We start from the raw sequence: 12,795 nt of genomic DNA on the forward strand, positions 1-12,795 counted from the left end.
TTCGTTGCTTAGTTGCAGAACAAAAAACAAACAAATGTGAAACTATATTAGGAGCTGCACCTTGTCAAAGTAAATCAAAACCTATATGACTGGACCATGTGGGAATTTAATTTGAAAGGACAGACACAGAAAGAGGCCACGCTCAGCAGTCAGACAGGACTCACGTTAATTTCCAGGGCTGGTACCTGTGGTTATTACACAAGCTAGTTAATAACATGTCGGGCAGGAAATCCAAAGTGTGGGATCATTTTGAGAAGGTGAAGGACGAACCCAAGGTGATATGTAAACTCTGCAGGCAAACATTTGCCTATCATTTGTCAACTACAAATGTGATGTATCATCTGAAACATGGAAGTAACTACATGCCCATTAGCCACTAAAGCACAATCATTACTGCTTTGCCGACAGCGTCATTAACAGGCGGCTCGCTCAGTGTGTGACGTGCACTTGTAGATAAAATATAGGCCTATATTAATGAAGGTTCATTAGTACGGTTTGGTATTTCTCTGTAATGTAGCACAGTGTTAACAATGTTACTGATACTGATACTATTCTTTCTCACACCTTCAACTCAAACCATTGTGTTGCCCCGCCCAAATTATATAAATTAATAATTAAATTAATATCATAAACATGTGGGCAACTAGTCGACTAATGGCCCTAAATAATGAGTATACAAAAATTCTTAGTCAGGGGCAGCCCCAGTATAAACAAATATAAGCTGTGTTTTCAGTGTTATAGAGTCACGTGTTCAGTGCATTGACACACCATCCAGCAGATCCCGGATTTTATCCATGTAGATCTCAAAGTAGGAGACCTGCAGCAACACACAAAAAAAGCAGAAGGTAATCTTTTGAATAAAATGGAGACACACAATAGATACAGATAGAGAAAGGATGTAAAGGAGGATCATTGAGCAAATATGCAAAATGATGTCGCAGTAATCTGTCCTCCTGTGGGCCTGGCAAGGTATTATCCTCTATTAGAAGACTGTTGTGTAAAAGGGAAAAAAAGCACAATAAATGTTGCGGGATTATCATGGTTTATATATCATGATTTATTGATGCTTGGTTGCTTCCACTCAGCCCATCCATGTGAGGATTACATCAGAGGCCCAAGCTGTATTCCCAGTGAATGTATCATACAGTAACATTGAGCATGTGCATCCCTGTGTGACCACAACTGCACGCTTGATCACACAGACACACATGGAAATTCATACCAACCTTTATGTGAAACTCTAGGTTCTCATCCATAGCAAATATATGTTCGAAAATGTCCTCTGCGATGCGGGGGATGATTCCCATTCCCTGGGGATCGTGTAAGTTCCCCTGCAAGAAGAAAGAGACAAGATGAGAACATGTGAGTGAAGAGTAGGATAAATGCAGACCCAAGGATGAATTAAGTGGAGAGAATAGTAAAAGAAAGGAGAGCAGAGAGGCTTTTGACTTGAAAAGGAACAGGGTTGTTTCCCAGAGAGAGTTGTAAAGGAGGTTAGTTCCCACAGAAGGCTGGGAAAGAGAGATAGTGAGCGATGACAGTGATGGAGGGAGATGTACTGTCAGAGGAGAGCAGAGGAGAATATAGTCTATTAAAAAAAAATGTGTGTGTGTGTGTGTGTGTGTGTGTGTGTGTGTGTGCGTGCGTGCGTGCGTGCACCAAGAGGTCTACTTTTGAATTATTTAGTGATACTGTACCTCCATAGTGTGTGTTTTTCCAGAGGACGTCTGCCCATAGGCAAAGATGGTCCCATTGTATCCACCCAGTACATCTATAATGAGAAAAGGAGACACACAAAGCATGTTACAGAAAAAGAAAAGTCTGTGAAAATGGAGAATGGCAGTAAGAGCGCCAAACAAAAACAACATTCAACACAATTGCAGATTTCAGCCAGCCAGGTATGAAAACAATAAGACAGGAAGACAGACAAAGACAAATATCTTTAACCTTTGCGCCAAAGACAGATCTGACTGTGCCACATAAAGCCTGTGTACACTGAAAGGTACGTGGTATTTAAGCTTGGTTAGGTGCTGAATGACCTCTGTGGCTGCACACAATAAACAACGTCCTACCTGCAGCGTTAAAGTCACCAGGAGGCACTCGGCGAAGTAGCAAGCGAGTATGGATATATTATTTTCTCTCTCCATTCATCTGATAGGAGCGGCAGTGAAAACAACACGTTCTGTTGAGGTTGAGGTTATAAAGCAGCTCACTGCTGAATGTCATATTGCTGACACAGTCTAATAAACCCCTGTGGTAAAAGTCAAACATGGATAAAGAAAAACATTTCACCCTGAGAGGCCGGCTGCCACAGGTTAGCTGACCACAGACTAATCATTAAGGCTCCGGCTGAAACAATGCAACTCAGCCGCCAGAGTAAATGTTGCCATTGCACTTTTCTGTAAACTATGGATATGCTACATTTGTACTTTTTATATGTAGCAGTTACACAGAAACTTTTTGTCGCTACAAACGTGGCTGGAAATGTCCCATCCTCTTGTAAAAAAAATACCTGGTTCGTAATTACAAACATGGCTGGAAATGTCCCATCCTCTCATTAAAAAAAATACCCGGTTTTGTTGCTACAAACATGGCTGGAAATGTCCTGACATCTCGTTAAAAAACACCCGGTTTTGTCACTACAAACATGGCAGAAAATGTCCCATCCTCTCGTTAAAAAATCCCCGGTTTTGTCGCTACAAACATGGCAGAAAATACTCCATCCTCTCGTTAAAAAATACCCAGTTCGTAACTACAAACATGGCTGAAAATGTCCCATCCTCTCGTTAAAAAATACCCGGTTTTGTCGCTACAAACATGGCAGAAAATATCCCATCCTCTCGTTAAAAAATACCCGGTTCGTAACTACAAACATGGCTGAAAATGTCTCGACTTATCATTAAAAATACCCAGTTTTGTTGCTACAAACATGGCTGGAAATGTCCTGACATCTCTTTCACCATCCACTTCTCCTGTTAAAAAAACATAATCATATACATGTAATCTGAACTACGTCACTTTCTGAACGTTGATATGATATGCATGAAACATACAAATGGAACATATCCGTGGTTTGCAGAAACATACAATGCAACCATTTCATTCTGGTGACTGGGTTGAACAATGAGACACCCTTTCTTCCCTCTCCTCCTCTCCTGTGCTGCCTTTACTCTTGCAGCTCTCAGCTGAGCCACGTCTCCCTCTGCCTCCGCACTGGTCATACTGAGACCGAAACACAGTGTGACACATAATAGAGGAAAGAATAATGAATCTATTTGAGGGAAAACAAAAGGACTGAGACACACTGATTGATTTTCAGCCTCTAATTGTGCAAACAAACATTTCAACGCTACTGTGTCTTCATCAGAGTCAAAGACAAAAAATCAGGTATCTCTTCAAGACACAAAGATAGAACACAATAAGTACAAGCACTGCATCCATGACGTGTAACAAATTAAAGGAAACATGACAAATTCAGTCCTTCATTTAGACGAAAGGGTTCAACTGTCTAAAGAGCATGAATCCAATATGCCTCTCTGCAGCAGTGAGTTGATAATGTCAACACCCCGAGGAGAGGATGACATTTTTTCTTTTCCCCAGGACTTTAATGCAGAGAGAATAAAGAATATGTCTCTGAGCGGAAATAATGACAGTCAGAGATAAGACTGCTACACAACATGAGACTACCACAAAGGAAAAACACAGAAGTAACAGTCAGTAAGAGTGTGAGAGAAGGACAGTGAGGAGGCAAAAATAAGAGGCAGCAAAACAGAAAAAAAAACCCTGACAGAACGACCAAAAGAAAAAAGGAGAGAATGTGTAAACATGAATATGTCTCCAAACCAGCTTTCTCTGGCCTTGCTCGCCCTCTCCGTTACCCTTTTCCCCTGACACATTTCAAATCTCACTTTTCATCTCATTCCTTCATTTTGCTAAAGCCCCAACCTCGAGTTTTTCCAACCCTGCGCCGCGATTCATCTCGCCTTTTTATTTCGTCGTTCCTCGGCCTACTCGGTAATCTCACACTCTGCAAGTAATCTCTCGCACCAAATCAATCTCTTTTTCATGCTCCATCTAGAGCTAGTTCAATGGAGTTCCACATTCGCTTTGAAGGTGGCACAAAAATGAGACCCTAACAGGGGGGCGGTAAAGAGAGGCAGACAGAGGGAGGGGCGAAGGAAAGAAGATTCGACTCTCGTCTGGTTTCGTTTGATCTAGGGACTTTTGGATACGCCGGTCCCGCCATGCTGTGATGAGCATGCATCCTGTTAATCTGTGCATGTTGATGCTCATACCTGTAAGTCATGTGACCACATTATGTCATGGAAATTGGTTTTCTCACTGCTAATGCATGCAGTCAGTGAACAGAGCATAAAACTGACAAAGCTAATACTCATGTATATGGTGATTTGTGGTGTACTGGCTTTCTCTCTCCACTTTTGTGTCTCAAAAAAGCAAACCACTGACGTGGCTCACCTTTGACGATCTGCTTGGCACAGGTGTTGTAGACCTGTAACTGAGTGGCATTCGTGGGGAACACCTGGTCAAACACGTAGGGCTTCCCCTGTGGAGAGGAACACAAGAACAGTCAGCGACACAACGACACAGACAGTTCAAAGAGTTGCTTCACATTGTTGTCAACACCTCACCCTCCCCTGTGACTCCCTGTGAAAACCCGCCCTGGGAAGTTTGTGAAGCAGAGCACAAGGTGTGTGTGTTTGCGAGCACAAGGAAGACTTCCCCATCATGTTTATCTGTAAAACATTATGTAAAGCCATATTGCCACTATAAAAAAGACCCACATCAATATTTCCTTTTACACACAGAGACATGCTTTATAGACGCTGTGTCCATCTGTGTGTAGTCGTCTTGAGTAACAGCGCATATTTCACATTAAGTGGCCCATCTGTCTCTTCTGGGAGGTATGCATCCTGTCTTTGCATCTGATTTTATTTGTGTGTGTTTTTGCACCATGGAGAGCAGTGGGTGTTTTGAATGAGTGCAGCAAGAGGCCTCAGGTGAAAGGGCTGTGCGACCCCAAGAGAGACAGAGAAAGAAATCACATCTGAGGTGAAGCCATTAGTGGCAGCGTTCAAGGACTTGAGGAGTAAAGTGATGGAGTGGAGGAGTAGAGCAGAGGAGTGGAAATGCAGAGAGGGCAGAGGAAAAGTAGATGACCTGAAACTAGTGAAGGCATGTGAGAGAGACAGTGCAAAGAGAAAAACACAGAAAGAGAGAAGGAATAACGAAGTCTCTCTTTTTGTTTTTACTGAATCAAGTGTCAGATAACCAGCCTGTCACTCAGTGAGAAACCAAACAAGTCAGCCAGCCAGCTGAATACCAGCCATTAAACAACTCAAGCAGCCAACCAGCGATGTACTAATTCAACACTCACAGGCTTGGACTGTCACTCAACCAATTAATGAACCAGCAAGCATCTTTGCACTGAAATGTCAGTTCAACCAAATATTCAGCCACTCTGTCCAACACACTCAGTCACACAAGTTCTGGTGATGGAGCAACTGTGAGCTGTCTAGGCTCCTAAATAAAAAATACCTGACTGCTGAAGGCAGTGTGTGTATGCATATATGTATGTGTGTGTGGGTAGAAATAGAAATGTGTATAAAATTTACAGTAGCAGTGTGTGCAATTGTACAAATCAGCCTGGGCCACCCACAAACCCTGCAGACATCCACTGTGAGAAGCACTGTGGAGGCTATCTGACCTTCACAGTATTGTTAAACTCACATTTTTCCACTCTGCGGTTGTATTGATTGCATGACTAACCTTTTGAGCATTGACGGTATATGCTGAGCTGTATAACGTAGGTATGCTGACACTAATGATGTAACATCTCTGTATAAGTTTGCCAAACTTTTCAGTGCAAAGTAGTGCCCAGTATGAAACTCATTACTTTTTTTTCTTAAAGAGATAGTTTGCCAATTTCCAACCTGTATAGTATATGTAATTGAACTGTGATGAACTTCCCCCCAGCTTGCCGGTGCCCAGATCTGTCTGCTCATTACCAGCCAGCTCTGGGTCTGTTGATCAAACCAGAGATGCTCTATAACAACTTATCAATGGTCTCTGCTCAAGCTACCATAGATGTAAAATAATAAGGAACCACAGGGATTGTACTTTGTCATTTATGAGGCAGGTCGCCTGCCTGCTCCCATCATGGACACAAGGAGTGTAGAAGTGGATTGAGAGAGAGCCGCCCCAACCAAACTTAGATCAAACGGTAAAATTAGACAGACATTCATTCATTTTTCGTAACCACTTATACTGTTAGGGGTTGCAGGGGTGCTGGAGCCTACCCCAGCGGACATTAGGCAAGAGGTGGGGTACACCCTGGACAAGTCGCCAGACTATTGCAGGGCTGACACATAGGGACAGACAAACATTCATGCTCATATTCACACCTACAGCCAATTTAGAGTTATCAATTAACCTGCATGTCTTTGGACTGTGGGAGAAAGTCGGAGTGGCTGGAGAAACCCAAAAACCCTAAATTAGACAATGCTGATAAAATATAAACCAATATTCTGTTGCTACATGGTCTAGGCTAATTCTCGCCTAAAATCTTATCAGGAACATGTTTGCTTGTTGTTTAATTGTAATGAGTTTGCGAACAGGAAGTGGCCGCCATACTGTTTCAATGTATCGTGAAAAACAGCAGCGGTTGAAAAACTGGTAAAACTAGGCAGTGCTGACAAGATGTGAACCAAAACTCTGTTACTGCGTAGCCTATTTCTGACATAAATTGTTCTCAGAAACGTACATTAGATTATCATTTATTTGTAATCTGAGATCGTTAGCCGGCCGCCATATTGCTTCCTTCTTTTTAAAACTTCCTTTATTCAATTAGCATAAAGAATACAAAAGGAGGGAGGAGTACAATTATAAACAAGAATGACAAAGAACAAGGGGTACAAATACACTTAAAATTAAGAAGAGGTTTTTAAGACACTGTAAACACACATACTCCTGGTGGCTTTTTAATTTGTCAGTCCTTTTAGTGTTTCTAAGTGCAGTTTCATTTCGCGCTTGAAGGGGTGGATAATGGGCTTCCTTTCAGACCATTTGCTTAAATGGATGAAAAACTTTCCATATAAAATGAGCAGATTCAGTATGAATATATGATCTAAAAAAATAACATCTCATTTCTGTGAATCTAAGTTCCACACATCATAAATGCATTCATAAAATAAATGTATAATTGTTTCTGTGCCAGTTTTACAGAACACACAGGATTCAGAAAGATCATTTCTTGCCTATAGTTTTATAAAAACTGATTTGTTGATAGATTAAGTCTATAATTTTACAATACATTTCACTAACCTTATTGTTGACTAAGTATATGTCGTAATACCATAGTGCTTCCTGTAGTAAAAGTGCTAAGCTTGCATTACGTCAACCACCAGCAGGAGTATTTATTGGTCTGGTGTGGTGCAGTGCATTCTGGTAGTTGTAGTTTTTCTGTCTCGTGAGCAAAAGCAAATGCCACAGCCCTTTTCCTCTGTTTTCTCTTGTCATGTAGCACAAATTTCAAAAGTATTTGCATCTTTCTACTGCAAACCAAGTTTCATGCAAAGATCATTTTTCCAGCAGTGACATTCGTCTCTAATGGCATTTTGTCTTTATTTGATAGTATGACTGTGAAGAGAGACAGAAAAAATAGCCTACATGATGATAAATCAGGTAATAATGTGCAACAAAGGTTCTCAGCTGAACCAGAACTGTCACATCTTAAACCACGTAACCACCCGGACACTGATTTATTTGTATAATTGTTGGAAAGTGCATGGCATCAAATTGCATCATTTTACTTCAAATAAAACTTACTAAAAGTGTGGGGGTCCTAATGCAACCAGACATTGGACTCAGCTTTGGTCTTGACCCTTAATTATAGAAAAGTGACTCAGCTACATCTCTTTCAAGCCCGCAGACTTCTCAAAGGGTATTTCATCTTATGACTGACAAGAAAGGTCTCTTATGTAAAGTGGATGTAGTGTATAATGGACAGGATTTACATTGGCCACAAACCAGCAGCTTTATATTCTATCCTTATTGTCAAGAGGGTTGTATGGTGAGTAGGAAGTGGGAGCTCCATGTTACATAAGCAAGTCATTAAATCCATACAAGCTCTGTGAGTCTTGTTCTGTTCATGCCCCTGTGCTAAGAAAGAGAAGACGATGTTCCCATGGGGGAAACACATCATTATTGTTATTATTATTTGGATAGAAAGACACTTCGCTGATCCCACAGGGAGAAAGATCACAAAAAAAGTTAGGCATTAAAAATGTTTAGAAATAGGAAAAAAAGAGCTGCTCCGGCATGCTGCCACACACAATGCAGCATCTTGCATGTTATTATTTCTGACTGGTCTTAATATGCTCACCAATTGCCTTATAAATGCATTTTACCGTTACATAATCTGCAATAAAGAAAATGACATTTTTCTGCCCTTTATATAAAAGCCACACAACTCGGTAGGATGCTCTAAACTGTGATTATGTTTGCACCAGCAGTCTGGGATAAAATACACCAATAATCCCCTGCACCTCCAAGTATTACATATGGGCCCCGCCGCTTCTCAGCTTTTTAAATGACACATTCAACAACAAGCCTGACACAAAATCCCAGTGCACACAAATATATCAGTGGATTGAATGAAAAGTTCCGTTACAGGCTTTCAAGGATGAATTCTTCTGCAGAATAACTCACAATTTATCATGTTCTCTTTACAGTTCACAGGCACATTACTGTGTTGGTATTCCAGTCACATTCCATTTTAACGCTTTGAAGAATTTTCACCATTGTAGGGCGTACAAAACTGTCATACTGTTAATTGTTTACGATGATCAATAATGCATTATGGGGTGTGATTTTGAATAATGACAGTTTTTTATGATGTCAATATCTTACACAGGCTGAGAGCAGCGACAACACAGCAGGGAAGAAAAATTAATTTGACACAATAATCTGAAGGCATGTAGGCTGTGAAGCTGTGAAAGCCATGAAACAGAAATAAAACTAAGTTATTTCTGTTTCACAGCTTGAATAAATGCCTTCAAATTACTTTGTAAAACTTTAATTTACCAGTTTGTAATCACAAAATGTGTTCTGTGAGCTTTCTTACCCATTTGAACAAATAAATGAGTAATATGTGTTATAATAAGTTAATTCACATATATCTAAATATATGTGATTTAAATGTAGATTAACCACCAAATCACATTAATACAACTGGAGTCAGTTACCATTAACCACTACTCTGCTAAGCTAGCTTTTTAGTTAGCAAGACATGTTTGTCTGCTGTTACTTTTCTTTTCTCTGTTATTATTAACACTGTTTAGCTACTACCCTATTTAAAAACTCAATTACTAACATCATGAAGCATCAAAATGGGTTTTTTCAATAACAGAACAAGTAGAAAAGTGGCTTAAACTAAGTATAGCTGGGGCTATCTCACCAGTTAGCTTTAGCTAGTTTTGGCTAGCTTTAGCGCAGTCACTGCAGTTTGGTGTTTGTTTACCTCTGTTTTGCAGTCTTTTTTTTTCAATTACAGCTATTATATCATTATTCTTTATTTTGTAAAACTTATGTCAGTAGTGAGCTTCTAGTTTTAACTCAGTTTTGACCAATTTTTGGTTTAGGGCTTCAACTATAGCCAGTATAACTGCTAGCATTGTACGTTTCTACAAACCACAGACATGTAACTTTTGTACATTTTTATTTGGTGGATGCGTTGAAATGTTTTGTTTCTTAACATTTCAGCAACACTGGTTAATATGTGATGACGATTAGGTACAAAAATAACTTGGTTGTGGTTTGGAAAAGATGATGTTTTGGCTTAAACACCCTATTTTTGGTGGCACAATCAGCTGGAAATGCTGCTGATGTCTCGCTAAAAAACACCTGTTGCTGTTTAGTGTAGTTTAGTTTAGTTTATCAGATTTATAAGAGGACAGTGTGCAATGACATCAGTTATTTACGAGAAATTGGGGCGTCGGTAGTGTATAGTGCTGGCGCCCCATGCACAGAGGCATCGCCTCGCTGCAGCGGCCACGGGTTTGAATCCGGCTCACAGCCCTTTGCTGCATGTCAGTCCCCACTCTCTCTCTGTCTCCCCTTTCACTCACTGTCCTGTCATTAAAGGCAAAAAGCCCACAAAAATAATCTTTAAAAAAAAAGACGCAATAAATAAAAATAAAATTAAAGGTGCAATGCAGACTACAGTAAATCCATGTGCCTAGCATAACAGAAGCAGTATGTACACACTGCACCCTACAAAAAAAAAGACAATCTAAAAAACACAGCAGTGACCAGGTTACCAGTGCAGGTGCCTTATATAATAAAAACAGTAAGTAGGCTACACACTGCACGATACAGACTACAATATAGAATGCACAATAACTACCATGGTACATTGGTTTTGAACACCTGTTGTTTTTTGTTGGTCTTGAACAGTGTTCTGTACACCATCCACTATTCCCTCCACCTCCCTATGACAAAGTCATCTCATATGCATGTAATCAAATCTACATCCCTTGAGAAATGTTGATGTGATATGACTGAAAAGCACATAATGTATTCATGGTTTGCAGGAACATACAATGCCAACATTTTCTTCCTGTGACTGGGCTGAGGGCTGCACATGTTTTTATTTGATTTACCAAACCAATTAACAGTTAATTAGTTCAGCATTTCAACATCCGTGTATTTTATATTTGGTTTATTGAGATGTAAATGAGTTATATGCATTGACATACACAGCAGCTCCTAATCCTGTCTTGTGTTCCATGGTTTTAAATGCAGCCTGTTACTGCAATGTACTGCTCGGTTTATACACTGAAACAGTAACTTAGATCAGAACGAGTATCTAAATAGTTCAACCTTGTGATCTTTTCCCTCGCTTTCCTGAGTAAATATTTTGAGACCAATATATTAGGTTGATATATTGAGAGTAGGTGAGACTTGTTATTTTGGTCTGCTAAGAGATTCTAGGTGCTTTTCTTGCCACTCAGTGCTTCTGTTCAAGCTGTTTTATAAAGAAAAGCCACCAAGGAGAAGAAAAAAATACAATCTGTGCCACTCCCCAGCCCAGAGCTGTAGCTGAAAATCAAGCAGCATTACTGCAGCGTAAGATGTTGAGTGGAAACATTTCCACAATGACCTCCCACTCTACAGTGCTAGCTTTGCATAAAATAATTTGTTTGTGACAAAGGGTGGAGACAGGTTTGGCAGAATCCAAGCTCCAATTTTATGTTTTATTTCTCCTCCATTTCTTAATAAGCTGAGCTGTTGTTTTCAAGTGCCGTAATCACAGCTGCAGGTACAAACAAGCTTCCCATCAGAACTGATTAGGGCAGAATCTGTTCCCAATGAGCCATTTGTAATGCTACACAGTATGCGTATGGTAACCACACCAAACAGCAGAGAGGGAGGAAGGAATCATGATGTGGTCTTCATTGGGGTGAATAAAATGAGTCAGTTATATAAGCTGGATGAAAAACAGCCCTTTGCCAATCATTTGTTCCGCTGGCTCCACCGTTAAAACACTAATCTGCTCCTGTGCTGCAAAAATATGATAATAGCATAAATGTAATAGACGTTCTGTAAGCTCTCTATCTGCGTGTCCATCTCTCAGCCTGTCGATTCGGCCATGTCTAGAAACACTTGCTTGTTTGTGTGTTTGTATAATTTAACGGATGTCTGTTCAATTATTTGCATCCACGCTGATGTCGAAAGCTGGAATGGGAAGCCAAGAGTGTGTGCGTATGTGAGTATGTGTGTAGGTCTATAATGGTATGTGTGTGTATGTGTGTACATGTGCAAATAATATATCAAATTATGCTTGTTCATGCAGACATTGTACATGGCCCTCAGCTTTGTGAGTGATGTCAAACACCCACATGTCCTGTCCAGCCTGCAATCTGCTGCTGTCTGGCAGCAGACAAAGAGGAGGTGGGTTGCAGGCAGAGAGAGGGAGACAGAAAGCAAGAGACACAGAGAGAGAGAGAGAGAGAGAGAGAGAGAGAGAGAGAGAAAGAGGGTTAATTAAAAACTGCAATAATCAACAGAAACCTTGAGAATCATTGGCAGTGGACAAGGAATAGCTGGAAGACAAGACTGAGCTGAACAGAACCAAAACAAGAAAGGAAAAAATAATCAGAGAAGAAATGATGAGAGCGTAAAAATCAAGACATATAATCAATGTAAACAGCAAAAAAAAAACAGAGACAAAGAGAGTAAAATACAATCAAAATCAAAAATAACAGAGGGGCTGGGGTGGGGTGGAGAACATACAAGAACAAGAGAGGCAATCGACTGAAGGCTGGAAAATGAGTTAACAAGAGACGGTGAAGGGGTAAAAAGTGAAGGATGAGGGGTTTCAGCAGCAGCTGTTGAATTTAGATGGAGGCCTTCTGGTTCACAGGGTTTAATACCCTTGGGACAGAAGAGGCCCCTCAAGAGGCCCCTCTCTAACCAGAGGGCTTGTCATGAGGTAAAGCAGAGCAAATATTCAAATCTAGCATACACTTAAAATGATATTTATCTTTTTCTGGTGGGTAAAACACATTTTGCTGTGTTAGGACTAAGCTAAGTTACATTGCTTAGCTTAGGTGTCAGTGGTTTACAAAGATGCTCGCTACTCTAAAAATGTAATGCATTACTCAGTACTCGTTAATTAATTACATTACTTATTGCTTCCTGCAAATAGTAATTGGTTACACTACTCGTTATATTACTTTTCCGTTACACTCCATAAAAATGGTATTTGCCTATCTC

At 40.3% G+C, this 12,795-nt stretch overlaps 1 protein-coding gene across 4 annotated transcripts in view; it reads right to left on the reverse strand.

Moving 5' to 3' along the window:
* kif5ab (kinesin family member 5A, b) overlaps positions 1-12,795 on the reverse strand; it is a 94,130-nt gene that overhangs the window by 61,948 nt on the left and 19,387 nt on the right. For all 4 annotated transcript variants that reach the window (XM_033625967.2, XM_033625968.2, XM_078169678.1 and 1 more), the window contains exons 2-5: positions 4,477-4,564; positions 1,698-1,771; positions 1,227-1,331; positions 769-817 (exon numbers count right to left, since the gene is read on the reverse strand). In XM_033625967.2, coding sequence (XP_033481858.1) covers positions 769-817; positions 1,227-1,331; positions 1,698-1,771; positions 4,477-4,564 — 316 coding nt within the window. The remainder of the gene's footprint in view (positions 1-768; positions 818-1,226; positions 1,332-1,697; positions 1,772-4,476; positions 4,565-12,795) is intronic.

This window comes from Epinephelus lanceolatus, chromosome 1 (genome assembly GCF_041903045.1).
Source record: "Epinephelus lanceolatus isolate andai-2023 chromosome 1, ASM4190304v1, whole genome shotgun sequence".
NCBI classification, from domain to species: domain Eukaryota; kingdom Metazoa; phylum Chordata; class Actinopteri; order Perciformes; family Serranidae; genus Epinephelus; species Epinephelus lanceolatus.